This window comes from Micropterus dolomieu, linkage group LG10, assembly GCF_021292245.1.
Source record: "Micropterus dolomieu isolate WLL.071019.BEF.003 ecotype Adirondacks linkage group LG10, ASM2129224v1, whole genome shotgun sequence".
Lineage (NCBI taxonomy): Eukaryota > Metazoa > Chordata > Actinopteri > Centrarchiformes > Centrarchidae > Micropterus > Micropterus dolomieu.
In genome coordinates this window covers 19063232-19090406 of record NC_060159.1, presented here as the reverse complement: position 1 = coordinate 19090406, position 27175 = coordinate 19063232, and the positions used below count along the sequence as shown (strand labels likewise).

The 27175-nt window shown below is 42.3% G+C and overlaps 1 protein-coding gene across 1 annotated transcript in view; it reads left to right on the top strand.

Annotated features, from left to right (window-relative positions):
- The first annotated feature begins 2165 nt into the window (after positions 1–2165).
- The window catches only part of gphnb (gephyrin b), a 106840-nt gene continuing 81830 nt past the window's right edge, over positions 2166–27175 (top strand). The window contains exon 1 of the mRNA XM_046061136.1: positions 2166–2272. Within this exon, the coding sequence (XP_045917092.1) occupies positions 2209–2272 (64 nt within the window). The 5' untranslated portion in view covers positions 2166–2208. The remainder of the gene's footprint in view (positions 2273–27175) is intronic.

Here is a 27175-nt window from a genome sequence, read left to right as displayed (position 1 = left end):
AAGCCTGAGTCAACTTCAAGAACAGTAGTTTAACTGACTTTTTAAAGCAAGATTTTGAACGATCAACTAAAGAGAGCAGCTGAAAATGTGTTGTGGTGACCCCCAATGGTTTATCTTCTTACCTTGCTGCAGTGATGTAGAAGTGTAGGCTATACTAGAGTGTATGTAAGTACACCGTAACATCACTGCCGGATGTGGTTATATTTCTGACCACACCGAGTCACTCCCAGCGGTAGAGTTGCAACAGACTTGAAACTTTCAGCCAAAGAGAACACTGACACTGCTTTTCAGCCTGGTGTTAAAGGAAGCACTTGATGTTTTGGGGCACCAAATTTTGTTTTATTGCCAAGAGTTACAGGGCACAGCTAAGCAATAGTCCAGCACATAACCTCCCATAAAAACCATAAATTGTTATTTTCTCACTTATGTTTTTGTACAGACTAAACAAACAAGCTATGGGCTTCAAGGTGCTGGTACTTGAATTTTTAGCCCTTTAGGCAGAGCCAGGCTAGCTGTTTCCTCCTGCTACCAGTCTCCATTCTAAGTTGTGTTAACTGGCTCCTAACTGTAGCTTCATATTTACCATACAGACATGAGTGTGATATCGATCTTCTGATCTAATGTTCAGCTGAAAGCATACACACGTATTCCCCACAATGTCAAACATTTCCTTTAGGTTACTCTTAAAATCAGTTCTGCCAGTAAGAGCCACTGACGTCCATGCAAGTGATTGCTAATGAGTGCATATTTGTCTTAATGCCAATAATGCAGTAGTGTATACGGATAGCTGTTTCTTAGATGGTTGGAAAATGTGAGCGTGAATAATCTGTATGATTGGGAAAGTTTTATTTTCTTCCTCGTGTGTATGTAAAGTTAAAATTGTGTTTGCAACAAGTTACTTTGAATGTGTGTATGATTTTGTGCAGAAAAAAATGTAAACCAATACAAAGCCTATAGCCAATGACTACAGCATTTATTTAGAACAAAAACAGTCTCAGGTGGGTTAAGTAGTGACTCTGCTGTTTTTGCAGTTGCACAGGATGCATCCATTCAGGTTTTCAAGCCAGAAATTTACGAAAAGTTGAATGACAGTAGGGCATAGATATATTGTGCTGGAACTTAAACACAGAAAATAAGATGCACTGAGTCAAAATCTAACTCAGGTTAAGACATCAGATAAGCTTTGAAGGTCTATTTCATGTCCTTGGCTGACAGACACCTCCTGTTGCTAATTGTAACACAATGGAAGAGGGAATTGGCTACTAAATAAAGTATGGAAATTGTGTCAGTTCTTTTGGTCAGGTCATTGGACACAGACATGGCAAGTCTATTGAAGCGAGCCAGTGAAGCTGGAAGAGATACCCCATTTCTTGCCACGGTTACTGTGCTCATGTGTGTCTATGAATTATGTATATTGATAGATTCCCAACAGAAGCTGGAGGATGGGCATTTTCTTTCCATGAGAATAAACAAGGGAAATTACACACCATGGAAGTGTGCAGCCAATCTATGAATAGAAGCGGTGCTTTTATGCCTGGGGATGCAGTTGTAGTTTTACAGGTCAGACTGTGTTATTCTTCTCTTAAGCCTCTGCATTGAGATGTAGCCGACACATCTTAGAGGGCCCCCTTTTATACTATCTAAAAACAGGGGTGCATCTCATGGGGCCAAAATTTGGTGGGTGGGTGATGGGGACTTTTATGGAGCCCCAAGGTGAAGCTTTTCGAATTGGAGAACTGATGCTGTAATTCATCAGGTAGGGGTCAAATTTGAGGCATGTATGCAGCAGGGGTCTAAAATTTCAGCTTCAAATATGGAATCAATTGCATGACATGGGATAAGTGAGTGGCGCCTGCAGATGTACTGCTAGTCAGTCTCCCCTAAAAGCCTTCACAGGAAATCAATAGTGGTCTCCATAAGACTTAATCTGGGATCCACACTACTACAGTGGCAGGCGGCCAGCTGAGTGATGTGTGCGGTTTAAACGGCCCCCGCATCCTGCCCGCTTATCTGTAGGTGTCCCGATGATCGCTCTGCTTTCCACTCATCTTGTCTGGCTGGGGTTTTTTTTGTTTTTTTTTTTTGCTCCATCCCAACCCTCCTCCATCTCTTCCTCCTCTTCCTCCTCCTCCCCTCCCCGCTAAGTTCGATGCGATCGGCTCTGGGCCCTGCCGTGAGTTCTCGGTGCGGGCGACAGCGCTGCTGAACATGGCGTCAGACGGGATGATTTTAACAAACCACGACCACCAAATCCGGGTCGGAGTCTTGACAGGTAATGCCAGAAATGCCCATCGGTTGTTAAACATTTTGCTCATATTTCCATGAATTCATTTCCAGCGGCCGCCTGCCCGGATCTTCTTACATGTCGGCTGGATTTTGCGTGGCGGCGGCTCTCAGTCTCTCGCTGGCTTTTGCAGCCTCTTCAAGGCGACGCTGATTTCCCGGTCCCCTTTTTTTCACTTTCTTTTACCGGTGTGCGTTAATGTACATGCTTGATTGTATCCAGTGCTTATGCGGTGGAAGCGGTAAATGTGGGCTCTGCATTGGTTTGTGTCCGCTCATGTTCTTGTCGAGCCGTTTTCTCTGCTGAAGAAGAAGAAGCTCAGTTTATGTGTCTTGAATAATTCATGTCCCTATCTGCCTGTCAGAGCTGAAAATTACAGCTGACCGTGTGTTGTGTGGCTGCTAAAGATGCTCGGGCTATAGATTGCTTTATTGACACCCAGCTGACCACAGCGATTTTTGAAGTGTTGCTCACGACAGTTGCTGAAGGTGGATGTGGTGGTGTTGGCGGTGACGATGAGCGCATCCTTGGCCTATTAAGAGCAGCGGATGAGCTGTGAAAATGTATAGGTAGATGTGGCTTATTTTGTGAATGACAGTGCCGGCCGAGGAGTTTACATGACACACGACCGCGGCTCTGGCTCAGTTTGGTGGGGCTGAACACACGGGTAAACCCTCCTGACATTCCTCTAAACGCAACGCGATGACGGCGCGTCTCTCACTTACCAATATTGAGAACGTTATGCGCTTGGATGCAATGTGCGGCTAAGAGGCGGCGGATGGTGTTTGAGCTGGCCGTCGCCTTCATTTTTTTCTCATCCGTGTGCGTGTGTGTGTGTGTGTGTGTGTGTGCGCGCGCGCGTATAGCCTATTGCTTTGTCATGTTTTTGATCGTCCAACATCACGCGAGGCGAATCCAGTGGTTGTTGTCATGATCGGAAAGTAAATGAAACCGATTTTTTTTTTTTTTTTTTTGGAGAGGGAGGGAGAGTGGTGGTTGGGTGGATGTATGATAAAGGCTGTCCAGAGGAATATCCACCCTACCCCCTCCTCCCCTCCCCTCTCTCTGTCCATCCTGTGTGAGGCTCGGTCGATCAATAAGGTATTTCATGAAAGCAGTGATCTCACACATACCGTATTACTCCGTATGGAAATCCAGTACGGAGGAGGTGGTAGGCGATGTGTAGCGATGGAGGAATGACTGTGTTAGACCCTCTCCTGAAATCTGCCAGGGAAACCCCCACCACCAACAACAACACCACAACCACCCGTCGTCTTCTTCTCCATTCCTCCTCCTCCTCTTCCTCTCCTCACGCTGGAGAGAGAGAGAGAGAGAGAGAGAGAGAGCGAGCGCGCTGTCCATGGTGCTGAAATCCAGCGTCACTCACAAATCAGTGCAATACTGCATCAGATAGATACACCCAGGGATGTAGAGGAGGATAACCCCATCTCAAGTCACTTTTTCCATCTGTCACCATTTGTTTGTGGATGACATAACTGTGTGATGAGGAACACTGGCGTAGATGCGAAAAAAAATAGTCACAAACAGATGAGGATTTTGCTGTTTTAAGGCTTTCATATTGGTTTTTATGTAAGCAGTTGTTTGCCTTATGTTGATAACCAACTGGAGGTCAGAGTATACCCATCTAATTTTTTTAAACACTACATCAATGCCCACGTCACATCAGAGGGGGTTAATTTCTCTATGTGTCATCAGTCACTTGAATCACTAACTGTATCCCCAGCATTTTGACAGATTGCCAGTTTGATCTCGCTGTGCAGTGTTGACAATTCACGCATACATATGGCGATGTTGAGACGCGCAGAGACACAACCGACAGGCTTATTTGTCTTTTTGATGTATTTGTGTGTGTTTATATGGAGTAGGAGGACTTGCACTGTCAGGGAAACAAAGCATCAGAGGACTGAGGGGTAAAAACGTGGGAGAAAACGGTGCACAGTGGCATTAAGTTGCCATGTTTTACCTGACCTTTAGCCTTTTAAGAATCTAATCGTGGTGGGATTACTCATCGCTACAAGTACTACTGTGCAATATATATTTTTTTGTGGCTGACATGATGTATTTTGACAGCAAAAACTCCCCTGCTGTGTTACCATGATGCTGCCAAATATTCAGGTTGACTGGATCTCTCTTATAACACACAACCTTTGTCGCAACACCTCAGTCTTATACATACACAGTGTTCATGCCGTTAGTCTGCTGCGTTAAGGGGACATGTGTGAGCAGAATGCTAATAGGGTCTGGAGCAGTGCTCAATCTGCCTTCCTGCGAGGGTCAAAGGTCAGCAGTCCACTCCTGCATTCAGTCACCAGGGAGGAGATGAGACCTTGGCTCACCCTCCTCCATCACTTAGCCCCACGTCTCTCTAGACAGGTGACAGAGCCTGGGGGACATATCTGTTTAGACCCTGGACACACAGTGCAGAGGAGATGAGGTTGACGTGTGTGTGTGTGTGTGTGTGTGTGTGTGTGTGTGTGCATGTGTGTGTAACAATATATGTATTTTGTGTAATGTTTGAATAAGCAGTGGGGTTTATTTGTGAGGAGAGGCAGGTAGGAAACTTGAAACAGGATAATTGGGGTGAACATGCTGTCACTTGTCAAAGATGTCCCACTGAAAATGTGACCTTTGTTAGGAGTGGATGAAAGCTTCTCACGCTGTGCTCAGCCCATTGTGATGTGTGTGTTTATTTCATGTCTTTTTCTGTCTACCTGTGTGTACGTGCTTGTGTGGGTTTGTGTATTTTTACATGCATGAGTGCTCAGTGCCCAGTTTCGAGCTGTCGGTGTTTCTTCCTGTTGAGTTTTAATTGTCCTGGGTCTCTCTCCCTGGGCCTGCCTTGGGGTCTGGACACTCAGCTACACACTCACACACTGAAGCTAAATATCCATGCCTTTGTTGGATGCATGTGTGTTTGTGTATGCAAGTGGTAACTGAAGTTTTGACAGGCAAAGGACCATACAAACACTACAAAGATGAAGTATGTTTTCAAAATATTCATGTGTGAATACATGTGAACATATAATATAAACATCTGTACTGAATTTAAAAGGTGTGTTTCATATAGGAACATTTCACACTTTTCAAGTTTTTTCTAGGAAACCCTTTTACCCACATGAGAACCAGGCTGGGTTGCACCACAAATTGAACACACACCAGCTGAGCTTTTATGTATTTGTAAGAACGTGTGTGTGTGTGTGTGTGTGTGTTTGTGTGTGTGTGTGTGTGTGTGTGTGTCCTTTGCATGTGCAGTATGTGCATATGCATGCAACTCTGCTCTGCTCTTTGTTTTATAGTGCACTAATACTGAGCTCTGGCTGGAAAACACAGCTTAGCAAATCCCCCCAGCCCCAAATATAGCTACAGTATGCATACCTCCCATGATATGAGAGAGAGAGAGCGAGACAGAGAGAGAGGCTGTTAATCTGTATAAAGCCACTGTGTATGTGTGGGATACAGCATCTCTCCATGCATGGGCCACGGATGTTCTTGTGTTGCTTGATTCACAGCCCATAGAAAGCGCCATTGATGCTGGCTGCTGAGAGTGTGTGGGTTAACTCCAGCCCTTCCTCAAAGAGACACACACTCAGCACCGAGCTTCCAATGAGGAGCCAGGGAAGGAAAGCTCCATTCTGCGACAGACAGCACACATTTTTCCCTTTTCTCCCTCTCTCTTTCTGTCTGTCTCTCTTTCTCTTCTATTTTATTTTTTGCTCTTTTTCTATCTCCCTCGGTTGTAACAACTGAGAGAGGCTCAGGGATGTGTGGGCGGCTCTCTAAACTTACATGTCTATCAGAAAGACATGAATCGACGGCAGGCAGACTTCCCAAAACAACCACATTTAGATCGCTCTCTCAATCCCTCGGTTAAGTAGAACTAATTCTGTGACTCCCTGCAGAATAGGTGAAAGCTATTATTTTGGCAGAGTGGTGGTCCTACTCACATGTGGCTTGCATTTTGTTGATCTGGTGGAGAGGTGAAGAGTTGTCCTAGAAAGCAGGGTTTTGGGAGAAGAACAGCATCATGTTTTAGCACATCAGGATGTCTAGTTTGAGACATCCACATGCTTATCAACAAAACACATGTTGATAATGGCCCATATGAAAAGTGTGTGTGTGCGCGCACATGGTTTGCGAACATGTAGGCGTGCCTGCTCGTGTGTGTACTTGTCTGGCTGCAGATGGGATAATAACTATTTAATCTGCTTTTCCACATAATTTAATCTCTGGAGTTTGTCCCAAGCTCACCTTAACAGCTCAGGCACTAAAGAGGCTCACTAGAGAAACAGGAGTCAAGTCAGCAAGAGGCGGCTCTAGTGTGCCAGAGCACCTTGACCAAAACCAAGAGACGCTGTCATCTGTCACCGAATGGTGTGGGTGGCTGCCAGGTTATGGAGCAATGTCCACACGTTGTCTCTTTCTGAATGACTCAATCTACTGTCGACAGTGCAAGTCAAGGGTTTTACAAGTAAAGGAGAGCTACAATCACAGTTTTACAATACTGATGGCACAGCTATTCCATTTGCTAAAAAGGGAAAGGAGATTTAAGATTTACTAGAGCTAAAATGTTTAATTTTCTCAGCAATGGCACCTCAAACTAACAAAATTGCCATTGAGGTATCACGACCCTGTGTTAAACTACTTCACATGGTTGGCTTGTGCCTGCAAAGGGGTATTGCGTGAACAAGAGCTTGGCAGTATTTCAATATTATTGTTTACTGATGTGAGTTCGTATATGTTATTGTTTAATATAACTCTGTTATCCAAGTTAATTTTTCAAAGCACATTACTAATTGCTTGTTTGAAACACTTCAGTTAGTGATTTCCTACTTTTCCTAGAATGCCTTTCTCTCTCTATTGTAAGCTCTCTATTATAAGAGTTTTGTCTGTCGTAATCCATAACAGTGGATTCAGTTTGTTGCGTTTAACATCAAGTTTAATGTAACTTTGCATATTTGTTTTTACCATATTACTATTATATATAAGAAGAGCTCATGACAACACAAATCAGTTGGAGCACAATACTCAATCCAAATGCTTTTACAAGGACAGGGAAAAACAGAGATACCTGGAAAAGTCTTTTTCTCTCAAACTCAAATGTAACATGGTTAAAATCATGTTGTCTACATTTGGCCAGTTATCCATGGGGAATGACAAAAATACACCATCAGACTTTAAAGCAGACAATGAAACGGACATCAAATGGTTTCATTTTGACAGCGTTCAAGAGAGATCTACATCTTGGATCTAAAAAGATGTAGAATGAAAGATCAGATTAGAGTTTCTTGTTTAAAGATACTTCACCATTGAAAATACCAGAGCCTATATCAAGTGAACTTAAAACAACTCAGCCCAACTGTATATTTGTGAAGTCTTTGGTAACTCCTTCATGGTTATTAGCCTGTCTATGGTCCCTTTAGCATCTAAACATTATTATTCCTCCCCATTTTCAACTGTGTTGACGCTGAGACAAACGTAACATAATATCCTGACATACATCATACCATACAACATCATGACTGGATAACAAAAACGCAAAATATATGTTAACATTCGGTTCACTGGTGATGGAAATCAGAAAGCCCCAGGCATGCGTCTACCCACTAGCATGATTTTATTCCACCTTTTTCCTGCTTTGACCCAACTCTCTGTGTCTCTCTATGTTTGAATCATCTCTAAGCTGCTACTAGGGTGTTCCCTTGCAACAGTATGTGGGCATCTGTTCAACAGTATGCTAGTTTGAGAGGGATACACTTGGAACAGAAGAGCTTAACGGGGGGGAGGGGACACACAATTTGGGCATGCACAACACCACTACAATGCACATTTTTAGATCATCTTTAAGCCAAATTAGAGGGACTAATATAGTTGTTGCATGTACCAATCTTGACATGTTTGGCTTTCAACAGACTGTAAAATCAGAAATATTGATAATATTGTAATCCCAAGGACCATAAAGACAAAATGTCAGCATTGCTAGAGAATAAGCAAGCAGCTGGATGGATTGTTTGGTGTTTTTTACATGTATTTATTTTTCGTTTGGGTGGGGCTCATACTGTAGCAGTAGTTAAAACACAAACTGTCCCTTCTCTCGCTTTTTTTTCTTTCTCTCTGCATCACACACACACACACACACACAGCTGTGACAGTGGACAGCAGTAAGGCAGGCGGACCACATGACCAGAATAGACAATACGGGATCAGGGACACGAACACAGAATGAGAATTAAGTCTTCACTGCAAAGGAATTATTTTCCGTGGAGAGTGTGCTGGGGCAGGAGGGGATGACTCTCCTCCCCTTTAGCACATACCCCTCTCTCTCTCTGCTTTCATAGCCTATGGAAGTAATCCTCCCTTACTGTAAATAGTCTTTAATTGGGATGCGAGTTAGAACAAGAGGCACATGGCATTTGGCGGACAAGCAGCGGAGTCTCCTCCACTCTCTTAGGCTCTTGTCAACTCTCCAGAGAAGAGATCCATCGGGGCTGCCTGGAAAGCTATTCCCAGACTGGATGAGTAGGTGTGGGAGAGTTGGTTGGTTCCCACTCCCTCCTGGCCATAAAGCAGTGTTACAGTCTGTCATTCATTTGAGTTGATAATCACTGGAGGCTAACATAGCCAAAAAAAAATAAGAGGAGGATTGCGCTCAATATTTTGGGGAGTAAGCAAAAGAGATGCTGGTGCTTTTTTGTGTCAGCACTTATGTTGTTTTGACAGAAAAACAGGCACTGGACATGAAGAGCTTGAAGCTATTGTTTTCTATTTTTGTATTTGGCGCTAAATAGGAAAGACTATTCTGAAATAAGTAACACCCTCCAGCCAGTGTTTGATGGGTGGTGAGGTAGCTACTATGTTCAAACACACAGATTCATATGATGTGCAACTTCCTGGGCCATGACATGCGGCTCAAAAACTATGTATAAATATTATCATTTGATAATGTGTCAACTTTTTGGATTTACCCACTCCTAAACTGTTGCCAGTGAGGCTTAAGCAAGATGTGCGTATGTTTTTCTAATGCAATTAGTCTTATGGTAAACTGCTAATCACAAAATCTTAGGTGAAGCTTTTAAAGCATGTTGAGTTTAGGCAAATTTAACATTGCTTAAGAGGTTTTCTACACATGTTTTGTGGTGATCATCAGACTGCTAGTTCTGTCTACTTTCTGCCATTAGCATTTCTATACTTCTATACTGGATGCCGTTAGCTAGCACACTGTATATTACAATGTTTTACAATGTTGTTTGGAGTGAAATTGTTTTTCTTTCTTGCTCAGTTGCAGAATCTCCTCCCAGAAAGTTCTGCTGACTGAAATTACAGCATGCCCTGCCTTCCACAATGTCTACACAGCCTGGATAGCAAAAGCACATTAGCTGAGCAGCAGCAGCAGCTTTAGTTCTACTTCAGTGTCTATACAGACCCGCTCAGGCACAGCACTACTGTGTCTCACCCGTTTTTAGGCAGCCAAATACACAACCACTGTACTTAAAATCTTAAAACAGCTAACGGTAAAATGCTCCAGGTGGTGGTTATGTTCATGAATTGCAACTGAAATGCGTCATAGTAGCGTGAAACAGACGACTGAAAAATGGGTTTGCACCATTTTATAGTGGAGCCCTTGCCACATTTTAGGAAATGTGATGTTAGGTCTATTAAGCTTCAGGGAAAACCAGCAATGATGCTAAATCATGTGACCTTTCTCTTTGCCAATTCTAACACAAAATGTTTCTACAGTAGCCCAAAGGGACAAACGGTGCTACAGAGCATGTTTCGTCACTACGTTGAATATGTACGAAGTAAAAGGAACAAGTAGTAGTAGTAGTTGTAGAAGTCGACTGGTTCATTAGAAGTAAGAAAAGAAGTGAAATTTGGAAAATTAGAGGCCCACACGTATTATTTAGCACAAGAACGTGTCAGCCACCGTTGCTTATCTGGCACGCTTTAGAAAGGTAGTGGTGAGCTGTGACTTATGGTGCATTCATGGGTTGTCGGAATAATCAGAATATTTTGTTCCTCCATAAATCTTTATTGCAAAAAGAGAATAAAGTGTGCATGGGACATAAAGAAGTATACTGAACTTTGATTTGTGCAAAATCACATATTGCATATACAAATTTTGCCCACATGTAATCTGTAATATGGTTAAAACGGTTAGTTTGCTGTCCATGTAGAGTAGCTAGATGTCTGTGTGTTGTTTATATGCTCTGAACGCTAATCCAACACATCTTTGTAGCAGCATCTATGCTGATTCCACATTCTGACTTAAGAGCACATGAACACACGGAAGTCGGAAGAACAACTTCACACCTCAGGGAACGGGACCATCCGAGGAGCACGTGAATGCACAGTGACCCGCTGGTTGCAATTTGCAACCCTCACCACTAGATGTCCCTCAAACTTACACACTGAACCTTAAAATGTATAAATGCTAGGTCTTTTTAGTAAAGGATATCAAATTATTTCCAGGTTAACCCTTGTAATAACACTGCAGCTGCTGCAAATGAGATGTTTCAAAGAACCTTTTGCTATTAAGACAAAAGACATTTTGTGATTCCCTTTCTTTTTTATTCTGGTTAATTTTTTACACTACTCTGGAGAGACAGCAATTGGGTCCCTCGCGATAACCTGTGCAAGGATAAAAGCCGCTGAGTGATGGCGATAGAGATCGAGATAAAAGATAAAGCGGTGGGTTTTAACTGATGAGTCACTCTTGTGGTCTGCTGCCGCTGGATGCCGTGTCCAGGCTTGAGGTGTTAATTAGGGCTGGAGGAACGGATGGAGCGAAGGATGCAGGAGGGACGAGGAAAAATAGAGGAAACAAGTCATTGATTCATCAGTGGCCCGTGTGCTGCCATGCCGCCTCACGTCTTTATCAGTCTTCATCTAATAGTTGTCTGAAACGCATTCCTCTCTCATGTTTCACATGAGAGGAAGTACGCTTGCCTGTATCTAGCATCTGTCACAGGCTGACGGGGTGCGGATGTCACAGGGAGCTCCTCAATGAGAGCAGGGGCTACGCTAACAATGCTAATAATCTCAGCAGTACCATGTTACCATTTTCAACTATATTAAACAAGCATTTGAAAGTTAGCAATGGCATTACACAAATTGCAAGAATTCAACATGTACACATCAGAATTGGTTTATCTGGTTGTATGTTTTTACCATTTTCTTGTGTCCCATTCTGGAGTGTTTCACCTGCTCACTGTTACTGTGGAGATAAAACATTTCTGTAGTAATTAATCAAATACATTGATCCTTTTTTCCTTAGGTGTAAGTTTGTTTTCTTTCCTGGTATGATTAGATTGTTCTTTAGCCTACAATTTACACCTAACAGACTGTACAACCTAGCCTGGATTAGTTGGGTAACACTTAGACTCTACTCTAGAGGGTGACACAAGAGTGGATTTTCACTCCTGTCCTGTCCCAATCCTGGAAGAATGACTCCCGTTCCATCCTGTGCCAAATTTCAAAAATCAGAAAATATAGTTATTTACATTAGACCTGCATAAAAAGTCCTATGATTCCCGTCCCGCCCGCTATTGTTTTTCCTGTTTCGTCCCAGTCCTGCGATGAATAGTGAAATTGTCTCCCATCCTGTAGGAGTCCTATAGGAATCCTGTGACCCCAGGATTCCCAAAACAATGTCAGCCTCTATTCTACTCTTATGTGTCTGACAGAAAGTTCACATCACTCATATATGTGTCATATCATTCAATTGACAATCTCAGTTTAGACAATGAAATTACACATTTTCAACAGAAGGACTACAATCTGGTGGCCTGGAATTAGAAGCACATGGACATACCAGGCAGGGAGGGTCTCACATCTAAAATAAGCTATTGAGTTGCATTATGGGAAATATAAAATTAACTTTTTTGGAGCTTGAACTATACTAGGTACTAAATGTTAAGATATCTCAGCCTTTACTGCTTAGATTTTCACCACTACTTTATCTGTGTCTTACAAGTGGCAACTAAATCGCTGGAATACTCTTCCAACACATCCTGTTGTTTCTATTAATTCAGCATCCTGCAACACATTGTAAGTCAGAGTATTTTATTGACTTATCACATCCAGAAGTAAACAATCTTTTTCCACATTTGCAAACATGCACTGTACCTAACCATTAGATGCCATGGTTAATGTAGTTGTGAAGCATACAGCATGCTTTAATCTTCTACACATACTAATTAACTTAATTACTTACTTGTTTAAAATAAAAATTAAGATTTTGAAGCTCCGTGGGCCACATAGTAACTCAGTTCCCGATTCCTGAGAGGGGTGGGGACTGTGAGAAGAACTACTTCTCAGATCTTCCATGTAGTGCGGCAGCTATTAAATCTGGCTCACTGCAAGAAGAGACAGCGAACTTCATTTATGTCAACACCACTCAGGTTTTCAGTATTTCGACATTTTGTTGTTGTTTGCCAAACAAAGAAAGAGAGTTTGGTGTAGTTTGAAGGGCTGGAACACAGGAGACAGAAGAAACAGAGCAAGTCAAAGCGAAGTCATAACAAGTAAATAAATTGCACAATAAGTGTAGCTTTTTTCCCAAAAGGTGTGCACGATTGCAAAATAAAGCCCCTTTAATTTTCATTCAAGCATGCAAATAACACCCAATGGAAAAGCTTGAGGTAAGGAAGCATCACGCAGTACTACATAATATGATCAGGCATTCATAAGAACAAAGACAAGCATTTGCACCAAGAAGGTGGAAAAGCCCCGCTGGGAAAGAGGTCTAGTGTTGTGTGACTTCTGGCTGTCACCCTTGGCAACGGCCCTTCCTCTCCTTCTTGACACGCTGCCAGGGTGTCCATTGGCTTGTCACTTGTTCAACCCCCCCTCCCCCTTCTCCTTCCTTCCCTTCCCTCCCTTCTTCCCGAGGCCACAAGACCGGCCATGTCGAGGTGCGACACGTTGATTGATGTGTGTGACACATGCTTCCGGGAACCACCGTCGTCTGAATTTGGGAGAAATATTTCTATTTTTGTTGCAACGAATGCAAAGGTGACACACTGAGGAGAGAGGACATTTGGAAAAAGTGTCGAAAATTGGGGTTACATTTGATGGTTCTCGGTTATGGAGCGAGCACTGTGATTGCGTTCATTTTTAACAGTAGTTATATCAGTCATTGGCTTGCTCACACATTAATCACATTAAACACATTACATCAGTTTCACTAATCAATTCCATATTAATGATAATTGAAATTGAGTTTGACGAGTGTTACTAGACTTGGGACTTTAGAGATAAATATAACGCATTCGCTCTCTCTTTCCCACTTATATATCACATTTTATCTCAGACCCTTTTTCTCTCTTGTTATTTTTGTCCCTGTCTCCTCACCTCTCTTTCTCTCTTTCTCGGCCCACCTTTCTCACTTTTACCTTTGCTGTCTGTCTGTGCCCAACTCACTCCATCTCCCCTGCAAAACGAGGGAGCGAGCAGTACGAGGGGAGCATGTACATGTGAATAATGGAGGAGGCCAGCTTCTCCCTAACGAGGTGTGTTTGATGGCTGACCTCAGCCTGGTGTGTGTGTGTGTGTGTGTGTGTGTGTGTGTGGTCAAGGTGTTTTCCCATTCTAATCCTCCATTATTCAGCGTCATGCCTTTTTCCGTTTCTACCACAAAATCCTTTCAGATCATGGCACCTGAGAATCAAATGTTAATAGACACCCACCCACACACTCAAACACATCACACACATCACATCACAGCCACAAATGCTCAACACATACATGCAGCAACCGGTTTGATAGACATGACGTGGTGTGGCTCGACAGTTTTCTTGCCCTTTTGCATCATTTATGGTCTTACAACAGGCCGGCATGACGGGCGGTTTTTCAATTTTGGCACATGACTTTGTACATTTGAAACAGTGAGTCAGGGAGTTTGTCACTCAATTTCCTCTGTCCTGCTTCATTGTCCCACCTGTTCTTTTGTGTTCTGTCTTCTCTTATTGTGACAGCAGATTTCTGGAGAGCAATATGTCTCAGTACTAGTGACCCACTTGGAAATTCCACATGAATGCACTTAAAACCCAGACGTTCGAGTTTGCCCCAAGCACTTAAACACAACATATATGTGACAATCGGAGGACGTTTGATGTTTATTAGTCAACTGACAGAAAATTCATCAGCAGCTCTTCTGATAAATGATTAATAGTTTGAGTCGTTGTTAAGGCAATTTTGCTTTTCATCCATCCATCCATCGTCAACCACTTATCCTGCGTACAGGGTTGCAGGGGGCTGGAGCCAATCCCAGCTGACATCGGGCGAAAGGCGTGGTACACCCTGGCCAGTCCATCGCAGGGCCACATATAGACAAACAACCCATTTTGCTTTTCTCTGGTTTATATTATTGTTAATTGAACATCTTTTGGTTTTGCACTGATGGAGAGTTTTATAGACAAAATCATGAACTTATTAATTGAGGAATAATGAAAATAGTTATTAGTTACAGCTAGCGTAGTTAAAACTCCACATTCACATGTCACTAAATATGCCAGGTGAATCATGCGAGTGTTGAAAATATGTATGTGTAAACGAGGAACATTGCGGTTTATGGTATATATAATAATCAGCAGATTAAGCAAATTTGAGAATAATCATTAGTTGCAGCCCTGGGGGATAGAAAGACATATTTATGATCACCATAATTTATTTACGTATCATCATTCACATCACATACATTTATATATATATGTCGGCGAGACTTATTTCTCTCCATACAAATATGCCTATTGTGCCTAATAATTAGAAGTCACGGGTTTTAATTCCTAAACCGCATCACAGTCAAACCAATCCCTGGAAAACTCCCTGAATGCTTTGACTCCTCCAGGGGCTTCCCTCTTGGTTTCCCCAGTACTGACATGTACATGTATGTGTGTCTCAATAGGGTAAGTGATGAGATGTGTGAAATATGGCAAGTGGAGCACTCTATTAGGCAGCTTCCCCCCTCGCCTCCAGGCTTCCTTCTGCTCCAACGTACAGAGAGGCTGGGAGAGAGAGAGACACGTCAGAGAGGCTGTACTGTACTGATGGTGGAGGGCCTGAGTTAGATGTCTCGAGGAGTTTGGGTTTTGAACAGCGGAGCCTGAGCCCACCACTAAAGAAGGAGAAGAAGAGGAGCAGGAACACCTCCCTGCATCAATCTGAGCTAGCATTAGCCTTTAGAAGGACTATCTTCCCACTGACTTCCCATTGTCTTTGTGTACTAATACTGAGCTCTGGCTGGAAAACACAGCTGTGTGTGTCTGTGTGTGTGTGTGTGCGTGTGCGTGCGCGTGTGCGTGTGTGCGCGCGCGCATACATGTGTGAGCTCTGACAGTGGGAAGCTGCAATGTAATTGCTGGCACTGTCCAGAGGATTGAATGTAATGAAGGTAGCTGCTTACAGGCTGCTTCATTAGTACAGCCGGGTCCGGGGCACTCCCTGTGTGTGTGTGTGTGTGTGTGTGTGTGTGTGTGTGTGTGTGTGTGTGTGTGGGCATGGAGAACTCTGCATCTTGGGAAATAAGGGAAGTCGAATGGTTCGCACAAACACATATCCACACGCACACTTATATACACATGTTCTACCACCCACCCACTTGCACATTAACAAACACATCAACAAGCATTGGCAGTGCGTGAAGCATGTTGAATGTAACTTTAATCCATAGGAGTACATTTCCTCCGTGGGTTTGCTACTTCGGGTATATCTTTCTCAACAAAGGCTGAACTTTGGAAAATATTACTGATAACATATAGCAATACTTCCTGTAAAAGACCTTTTGTAGCAACCAGACACTGCATCTTTGAGGTTATGCTGGACATATTGGGTGTAATGGGCAAAGAGATATAGGACTGCAACTAACAATTATTTTCATTATGCAGTTGATTATTTCTAAAGGTAATCAATATATTGTTTGGTTTAGGTTTTGTTTTGCCACATCATAAAGAAAGACCCATCCTAATTGTTGAGTCCAAAGTGACTTCTTTTTTCTTTAAAATCCCAAAAGTCCATAAAACAAAGATATTACATTTACAATTAGATTAAACAGCAGTCAGTTTTCACATTTGAGAAGCTGTAAGCAACAAATGATAGCATTTTTAGTTGATAGAAGAGTTACATTTTAATTGATTTAATTTAAGTTTCTTTCTCTATGCATCTTTAACATTATCTCCACAGATTATTCACATTAAAGTCTGTTTACAGGTCTTGGGGAGTGCTACTGCGTATGTCATAGAAGTTGTATAATGCCTTTTGTAGCTCCAGAGGGAGCTGAACAAAGTCTGATGAATTGCCTCAAGTGATGTCACTTAAGTCAGCATTGGTTGATGTCAAAGACTACAGTTTGGTGAAAACACCTAAATCTCAGACAGAACTACTGGCAATTGAGTAGCATTGTGGCTATTGTAGGTGCCAGGTTTTGACAAGGAAGACGAATTCATGGAATAAAACAGATTATATCAGATTGCTAAATCTGTGTACTTTTCTAAAGCCCTGAAATATTCCAAAACAGACCGCAAACGTGTGCGCATTTTCTTTTAATATTTCATTTCTTTTTATATTACATCAGTTATCTGAATAGTCTGTGGATACGGTCTGGACCCTCGCGGATGTGGGCAGATGACGAAACTTATTCATGCATAATTTTTAAAGACCTCTGGGCTACATGGATGCGGAAAGTATGGTCTAAAGCGGTCTGGATCTGGACCCAGCCGCTGTCCTCTCATCCAATTTATTATTGAGAATTACTACCTCGTGACGGTGCGTTTCTATTTCAACCCACGCAGCTTTTCTAGTATTTACTGTACTGTTTACGCGGCACAGGAAACTCAACGACCAACTGCATGTCTTCCAATCGTCTCATGTGTAGCTGCTAAGCCAGTCAAATCTGTGCATTCTGATAAGCATTGTGAGTTGAGTCCGCGAGTGAGATACACCAGAGACGTTTGGAAACACACACAAAGAGAGGAGACGAAAGAGAAAAGCGATTTCACACGGCTTTTAATCAAGAATGTACGGATTCTTACATGTACATTCTTCCCACAGGCAGTTCAAAACCAGAGTATCTCATATATCTCCAATCCTAGCCAGAGCTCACGTTTCTCACTGAACAAGATAAAGTAGGAAAGTGGTAAGCTACTATATAAAAGGGAATGAAAGAGAGCTGAGGTATTAAAGCTGTTCATTTGTTAGTGTTTATTATAAAATTGGTTGAGACTACACTTTAATCACTTCAAGCTACACTTTTTATTTCATTTTTTCTTAAATTAGGCACTTTATTTTAGTTTACTTAAATTTAGAATTTATTAATAAAGTAGTTATTATTTATCATCCCTCCAGTTTGATGTGAAAACTGACAGTAAATATTGTTGAAATATTATTTGATATGACAGTCAGTTGTTGACTACAACATATGTTGATAAAACTGAATGGCACTGGCAGTGAATGATAACGCATGTTAGTCGTTATGATGTTCGTGACCTTTGCTTTGGGAAATATTTTCTAACTGGACTTCTTTGAATTTTAATTGAATACCCCTGGTCTAAAATTTTAATGTAATGGAGCTCAGTGTTAGTCCAGGTAGAGCACTGACGTCATACTTCCAGTAGCTGATTGGCCTCAGCTTCATTCATGTTTCACAATCACTGGTTCATTCATTCATCAGCTGTTTGGTTGCCAGCTGACTAGTAAACTATTATAATCTGAAAATTCTCTATGTTGCTCTGATTATTACACTCATGCCAACGATATGTGCGGCTGCAGCTCATCCACCACCGAATCCTTTGTTTTGTGCAAAGTTTTTGGTTTTGTCATTTTGACTAACATTGAATGTTCAGGACAGATTAGTTATCCCAGCAGAGTCCTCATTTCTCAGTATTCACGGTTGGACATTGAGGCAATAAACTCTTTTGACATGAAACTACTTTCTACCTGATGGAGGTATTGGTGGAGTTGTCACTGTTGATCTTCAGCAAGCGGTACCAGGAAGTTCCTTCTCCTCTAACAAGCCACAGCCAGACGTACCCTTAGCTTAATGTTTCCTGGTTTGCCACTGCATAGTTTTGGGTGCTGCAGAGTTTCGTTTTGCTTTGTTCCGCTGATTTCACGATGATTGTCGACACAATATGCTAAAGCCGCAGCTGTGCTGATCGGGCTTTTGTCTTGCCTTTTCAGAAGCGTGGCTGGCATGAAATGGGATTTGTGGGCAGGGAGCTGGGGCTGATCATGAGGAGGGCAGCCGGTGGACCAGACGATGATGAAGCTGCCATCTTTGCCACATGGGAACCCTGTGGAGATACAGTTTAGATTAACTTTCTACTAGTGAACAATGTGTCACTTACAATATGATCGTGTCTCCTGCTCCAGAAATCGGCGTGACAGCTGCACCTCTCAAGCCGTGTTTGTCCCTTCTAGGATTGGGGTTGTGAATGTGCATTTGCCTTGCCCATCAAACGAATCCCCTGGTCAGCATGAGTTTGACCCCTAGCTTTGATCAGAAACCTGCCATTGATTCTAAATGGCAATCTACCAGCCTAACCTTGACCTGTAAGACTGACTGCAAGTCGCACAATAACCCATGACCTCTGTATATGTCTCCCTCTGCCTCTGTTCTTCCCCGTCTTCCTTCCCTTGAGTGAGAGATCACAGAGAAGCAGGGAGAACGTTAAGCTTCCTCTTTGAAGACCAATCAATACCTGATCTGATTAGGCCTCAGCACATACGTTTCCCTACAACCCCTAAAAGCCAACAGATAAAGAGCCCCATTGCTAATGTAAGCCAATAGTTATCCATTTCAGAACCCATCCACTTTCCAACCCTTCTGTCTTTAGTCATATTGAGTAAAGTGAAATTAATGAGCTGAGTGTTTTCCGTGCAGATTCTTCTAGCTTGTCCAACGATGCAAACTGGAATGTACGGTTAAGCCATGGTTATACTGGTGCAACCCTGGGTTTCCCTGCATCAGCAGCTTGGAAGGACTAGGAGGAGGAGGTGGAAGAAAGAGGAGGACGGAAGAGACGAAGGGTTGTGGAGGCAGAAGGGGAGAGGAGGGAGGCTTCTAACAGGAGGTATCAGAAATGTGCAGCTATATTGATGCCTGTGTAAGCACATTTCTATTGAAATCGATAGAGCTGCTCTCAAGCTCATTTTGGCTTTTAACAAGAGAATGGTACCTGGCTCACTAATGGAGCAGCCCTAGATAACAGACACAGAAGGAGCTGAGTTGGAAAAAAGGAAATAATATGCCAGTTAGGTGTGTATTCATTTATTTATTTCTTACAGACTGTAATGATACTATCTGTGATGTCTTTAACATATGTTGTTTTCTGAGCTGAAGAATTCTACAAACCAGTCAAAATTAAAGGGCCAGTTCCCACAAATTATACAAAAACATATTTACTCATTTATCTGTAGAGGTATTTGGCCAGTGCAGACAGTTTTGGTATAATTTGCCCAGATTTTGGACATGGGTCTTTGAGATTTCTGCCTCCACAGTGGGACACTTTTCCTCAGGGCTGAGTTCCAATAGCCAAATTCACTTTTTTCTGTTTTATAGATTATGTGCTATGTGCAAGCTGGTATCTGTACTCAGCCACATAGTGTTTATGAGTGTAAAGACAAATCACTCTGTAACACTCCATAACCATCGGTCGCAGAAATGATTTCATCATGTCAAATACAGAAAATCCCTCGGTTAAACCTTTATGCATATCAGATCAATCTTTTAAGATTCTGAACTTAATAGTTGAGATGCACTGGGATGTCTATTAATTGGAGCAAGGTGCTAATGCAAAAGTAGCCTAAGGTGTAAAAGTAAATGGGCTACAACTGTTATTTCAGTGTGTCAGATACATTTAATCAACATTTCATATCTTCTGGTGCTCATCTAATTTTCAGGTTTTAGCTACATGTTGTAATCAAAAAGGTACTGACTAAATGTTTTGTGGCTTCTCAGATTTTTGATTTTTATTTATTCAGTTATTTTAAAATGTAGAAAGCTAAATCTAATTTAAAAGATTCAGATTCGGGAAATAATTTTAATACTGGATTCGGATTTGATAATCCCAATCCTAATTTTTCTGAAAAGAGAGATGGTTGTTATTTTTAAATGCAATTTTTAGAACCCTAGGGTGTAGAATTAGGTAGAGATGGTAGGGACATGTCTCTAAAGTTGTAATATTTGGAGAATAGAGTCTTTGTAGAATAGGTTGCTTCAAGTCGCATGTATATGTATATTTCCTGTCTCCAGTTATTTAGACTTTAGAAGTTTGGACTGCAGTGTGGTGTCTTTCTTCTGACTTGTAGCTCTGTGTCGCTGATGTCTCTGCGTCTCCCTCACTTAGAGACACCTTTGCTCGGTGTAGGACTGTCTGACTGCTCCAGGATGCTTCCCACTGAAGCCACTGTGGGCTGCATTTTATCTGAGGTGGTGAAACTAACAACTATGAAGAGCAGTGCACTTGTCTCATCGAGTACAGTCCCAGTCAGCAGAGCAATAACATAATACACAGAGTATTGAGCAGGTTGATTTTGTTTGAATATTACATTATTCTTATTAAATTATGACTTTATTTTTGTAATATTTTGACTTTTTCTGAAAAATATTACGACTTTATTCTCAAAATTTCAGAGAACACAGAGATGTGGGAGAGATTTTAAATGTGCAGAAAGTTTTGAACATGTATTTGAAAGCAATACATTCTTTGATGCCAGAGAGCCTTACTTTGCATTATATTACATTGTATTTTTATATTGCCACCTGAATTTTGTGTTTCCCTTTAAATAAATATAAACAGTTCCATCAAAAATTAATGCCGAAAAGGCTGTATTTGGTGCAGAAAAATCCACCAGAAGGCAGGAAATAAAGTGTTTTATGCTCAAAATTTTCTGGGGGCCCCCAAGACCTAAGCTTAATATGTGTGCCCTCCAATGTTGAAAGGAAACTCTAACCCTTGTGAGAACCACAAGCCATATTTTTATCCCAATTTTATTAGCCTATGTGCTGCCCTTATGAAGAGTTCTCTTTCTCAATTTCACCACTGAGTATTTATTTCAGTATAATGTGTACTACCAGTCAAATGCCACTACAATGGTTTTTCTATCTTGCACTCACTGATACTTCAAATTATATCTACAACTATTTATAGTAAACTGCACCGGGTAAATGGCTGTACTCTTGCCCTGCATATACATGCACTCGTGTGTTTAGAAAACACACAGTGCACATTAAGTTTGTGTGTATGAGTGTGTAAACAGCTGTCAGAAATGCCACAGAGAGCTTGCTTGCTGTGGGCCCTCTGCCATCGAAATGTCATGCTACATAGGGAAAAAAGCCGCATACCTCATCCAACCACAGCCACACACCTGCCCACCCTTCACATACTTCATACACACATGCACACTCCTGCCTGGATATATGATAATGCCACACCGAGCCACAGACACATTCATCACGCCTGTTGTCATTAGAAACAAGCCTCATTATACTCAGAGCCTGTGATTTATGATTAATATTTGCAAGAGGTGTGGCGGATCGTCAAGCCTTTCCAATCCACTGATTTCATTGAACAAGAAAAACAGAGAAGGGGAAGAAGATGGGGGCTGTTGAGGGGATAATATGTGTGTATGGGGGGTGATGTTGAAGCTGCAGGGGCATTCCGGTCATGGGGTGGGAAGTGAGATGAAGGAAAAGGAAAGTAGAAAGAGGGGTGTAGGATGCTATATTCAAGGTCCGTCTATTCCCTGGAGTTGTAAATTGTCTCTGGAACTTTTTCTCTGTGGCTTCATTAGTAAGTGTCTTTTCAATATTTATGGCCGTGTTAATAAAACATCAATATGAGAGGCCTTTGTGGAGAGCTGCAGGCTGTTGGGCGCTGCAGTCTCTAGCTTTTCACTGATATTTGGATGATAAAAAGAGTTTCAGGTGAGTGTTAGAAGTGACTGTGAGAGTAGGCTCACTGGCGTAGATCACAAAACGCATACGATGGATAGTTTTTGGACATGACTGCATCATGGAATAGTTTAGTTCATGTTTAGAACTTGTAAAAACAATATTTTCTGCTTTGATTGTTAGTGATTGCTATGTTGATTGTGGGTGGGTGTGTGAGTATTATTGGTTACTGATTAAGTATGCTGGTTCAGCCTCTCATGTTTTATTTATTCCAGTGGAAAATGACAGTAGGAGCAGGCCTCTGGAGCTGGGGTCTGCAAAATTTCTTTTAGATGTCTTACATTTTGACTGCAATTAATGATTGAATTCATGATCAATTCATCTATCAACTGTTTTGATTAATCCATTCATCGTTAGTCTATAAAATGGCAAAACTAGTCCCTAGAACCTGAGGCAGTGTCTGAAATTGCTTGGATGGCAAAGCCCTTAACCCTATAGTGGAGTACTCAGTGGTGAAAAAATACCATACGGAGGTTGTACTGGGCAGTGTCCAGGTGCATATGTGACAGCATTGCTGTTTGGCATTTTTTCTTGTTAACTGACTTAAATGATGAATCAATAATTGTACATTGTTGTCAATTTAACAAGTAATTGTTTCAGTAACATGTACATTTCTATTTACTTTCATTTTCCCAATAAGGATAGAAGGGCCTATTAAAGCCTATACTTGTTGTGTGTTTGTGTGTCTTAGAGCCCATTTACACCTGGTATCAATGTGCGATCTGCAGTCAACAAAGTGTAAATTCCGTTGAGTCACAAAACTCCATTGAAGTTAAATGGTCACAAACTTAGCCTCTTTATGCAATCTCAAGAAAGCCAAGGCAAAAAGCAGCAGCCTCTTCCTTATGAAATGTAAAAACATACAGCTGAATGGCTACCATTTGTATTGTTAAATGGTAACTTCTGCATTTTCAGCCCTATTTTCCCATGTTTTTGTGTCTATGTAACTAATTGGGAGAACATTTTTATTAAATTGGTCTAGTATTGAGCGAGCACACTGCAGTCGGCAGCAGCGAGACAGGACTGTAACATAATCCTTTTGGACAATCGCGTACCGTCAAAGTATATCCACTAAAGTGCTTGTTTTTATTGTTAATTGTTATTAGAAGTCTCTGGCAATATTATGGAAATAATTCCTACAGAGATAGAACTTTAGAACCAACAGCTGCTATTTCGCTCTTGTCAAAGCCGCCAGACACCCTTGACAAAAGTAGTCATTTTAGCTTTTTGGTCTCCTGCTGCCTTGGCTGCCTTGATAAGTTAGTTTGTGCTATTGTGTGACTTCAGTGTTTTTAGCCCTTCAAAACACCAAAGTCACACAATAACACAAACAGACTAACCGACAAAGGCAGCATAGACCAGCAACTCTCGTGTTCTGCAAGGTAAAATTACTGTTTTATTATGGAGTCTGGTGGCTTTGACGAGAGAGCTATAGTGACTGTTTCTGGTTCAACAAAAAGGATACTCTTAAAACTCATTAAAAAAGTTCTATCTCTGTAGGGATCCTTTCCACAATGTTGTCAGACACTTGTAATAACAATCGGAGCCTGTCAGTGGCAAAAATAAGCACTTTGGTGGACTTAAGTAAAGGTACAAAAGGGGTCTCAATGTTTCTGTATTACATTTTTCACATCTATATGTGTATTATTTACCCTTAATCTTTTCTTTCAAATAATGAATTCCCTTTCAACTTTTGCCCAGTGAACAGAGCACCTTGATGGTGAAAATATATATGTATTGCAAAGAGGGGAGGGACTCAGCACTCTCAGCACTGATCTGTCCTGCATGGGTGCTTTTGTCTTCCCTCCTCTTTTTCACAATCATTCCCCCCACATGTATTTTATTCATTCCCTTGCCCATATCTTCTCGTAAGCTCCCTCTACCAGTCTACTACCATACTACTCTCTTTCCTGTCTTCTCTTTCTCTGCCCTCCCTCTTTGCTTTCGGAGCATTCCCACCGCTGTTCCCCTTTCTCCTCATCTCTCTGTTCCACCTCCTCTCATCCGGTGTGAATTGCTGTCATAATCCTGCCAGGGTTAGGCTTCAGCTCACCCTCCCTCAACTCCATGTCTATCCAACCACCTCTCCTCCTCCTTCTTTAACTTAGCCTGTGATGGAGCTGCCTCCCCTCTCCAGGGAGACTGGGAGGGGAGAGTTGGGGGAGCAGGGGCCAGGGATGGGCCGTGCCTGCCTGCCTGCTTGCCTGCCTGGGACACAGCTGTGGAGAACAGAGCTCTCTTCTCTTCTCTTCTCTTCTCTTCTCTTCTCTTCTCTTCTCCTCTCCTCTCCTCTCCTCTCCTCTCCTCTCCACTTCCCTTCCTCTGCACATCTGGTCCATGGGGGGGACAGGGCCATGGTGTGCTGTGTTGTTTTGTCCTCGGCCCAACATGGTTGTTTGGCCTGGCTACGCTGGAGTAGGTTTGGATTTGAGATGCGAATCGGCCCACTGCTGTACTCACACGGATGAGCCGGGCTCCTATGGTGTAGTAAGCGATGGTTATTAAGCCGAAAGGGTAATTATTAGCTGCAGTATTAGCATGGGCCAAGCGCATTTTTTGGGCTGTTTCCCTCTGTAATGTTCTTCAATGGCTGGCTTGGCATTAGCAGGTGGAGTGTCGCACTCCTTGCATTATGTAACTCTACCCCAATTTAGATCTGACTTCAAATAAATGAAAATCAAGCTGCTGGTTGGCTCCTTTCCCCGCGGATATAAATAGCATTTTCAAATCTTATCTAGAAACAGTGTTGTAGAGGGGAGAGGCTTTGAAATGCAGCCTGACGATTAGGATCCCATTGTTCCGCTCCACACCCCCTCCATTCTCCCAGCTGCTTACAGTAAGCCTGAGGATCTGTGTGTATGTGCCTGAGTGTGTAGCCCTGCACGTGTGTATGTATTCATCTGCATCACAGTGTGATCGAGATAGTGGCTAATGGTAAGATTGCATGTGCATGATGTCGTGGGTTTGAAAGTTTGTGAGTAATTGGTGTGTGTGTGTGTGTGTGTGGCTGCTGGGTGTGTCTTTGATGATAGATGCTGTGCTTCTGCTGCTTACCCCACTGCTCCTTTCAGAATTAACAAGGTTGCTAAGATACAGTGGGCTTATATTAGATTAGGTTATCTGCCGTTATTGCTGTTACTATATTTTACCCAGCACCGTGAAACCTTTATTAATTTGGAAATTTACCCTGCCATGGAATGAAGATGCTGGTATTTGTGCACTACTGCTCCTCCTCTCCTCTCCTCTCCTCTCCTCTCCTCTCCTCTCCTGGCTAAGAGGGGGTTGTAGTACTGAAAGCCCCGTAGTCAGATGTCTACCCCACCCCATTACAATCTGGAGGCGGGTCCTACCTCTATTCATCATTAAGCCCATTTAATCCAAGGCCTGGGGCCCAGTGTATCCATTTCACACAAAACAAGCCAGTAAAATAGGAGACAGGAGGCAGGAATATCACTTTGGCTGAGGCTTATTGGTGCACAGAGGTGTTGTCCCTCCCACAAGCAGATGTCAGCCCAATCCAGTGTTTGACCTCCATAGTAACTTCTCCAGGGCTGGAGTGCCAATTGCATTGCTGTTAGCGGATAAAGAACAGGAAACAATAGATATGCCAAGTGGGCTGCTCAGACGAAGAAGGCACTTGATGATCTACGTTTTTACTGGCAAAGCATGTTAAAGCATTTTAATGCATAGTTGGCAATGTTAGTGAAATTGACATAATATCCACATCAACAAGACAGCCAGATTTCTGTATATTTGAGCGGCAGTGCCATAATGATAGAAAAGATAGATAGATTTTGGCACAAGCATCTCTAGGCACTCTGACTTGACCTGTGATTTGTAGCACAAGATGTGTAAAATTGTTGATCCATGGCAAGGTGTCCAAGCTCCACGTGTGTGTGTGTGTGTGTGCGTGCGTGTGCGTGTGTGTGTGTGTGTGTGTGTAGCTGTGTTAATGTAGCTGAAAAAAGGGTATGACACTGTCTGTGTATGTGGTTTGACATTGCAAACTTATGTGTTGTGTTGCATTGCATGCACAGTGCATATGAGCTGTGTGCATGCGTGCGTGCGTGTGTGTTTGTGTGTGAGGACCTGCAAAGGGAAAACCCCATTAGAGTGGGATCCCAGGGAGATAATGAGTGCTGACTGCTTTATGTCCTGGAAATGATTGAGTGGAACATTGCATAGCCGTTTATGAATCCCCTCCTGCCTCCTGGCTAACAGACTGACAGCACATAGCCTGTTAGCTAAGATACTGTATTACAGATGTATATCAGCTAGTCTGCTGGCTAACCTAGCATATCTTTTTGAGAAAAAGACACCTATCCTGCATGCTGACTTTATGTTTTCTACAGACAGATCAAAGCTAGTCTGCTTGCTGACCTTTGATATGTTTTGCTGATAGACTGAACTTTGGCACTGTGCTATAGACAGACAGCAGCCTCCTCCTTAGACAAATTGTAGATGTGTCCCATTTCCAATTATGGAATTTACCTAAGTATATTTATTCAAGTACTGTACTTAAGTGCAGTTTTGAGGTACTTGTACTTTACTTTTATTATCGGAAGAGTATTTCCATTTTATGCTACTTTATACTTCTACCCTACATTTTCAGAGGCAAATATTCTACCTTTTACTCTATTACATTTATCTGGTAGCTATAGTTCAGAGGTCACTAATAGGCGAACCGCGGTCTGGATCCGGACCCAGCCGCCGTCCTCTCCGGACCGCCGACCTACAGCCCATTTATTATTGAGAATTACTACCTCGTGACGGAGCGTTTCTATTTTAACCCGCGCAGCTTTTCTAGCATTTACTGTACTGGTTTAAAGGACCAGGAAACTCACAGACCAATCGCATGTGCTCCAATCGTCTCATGTGACGTTGCTCAGCCAATCAAATCTGTGCATACCGATGCTTGCGCGTTG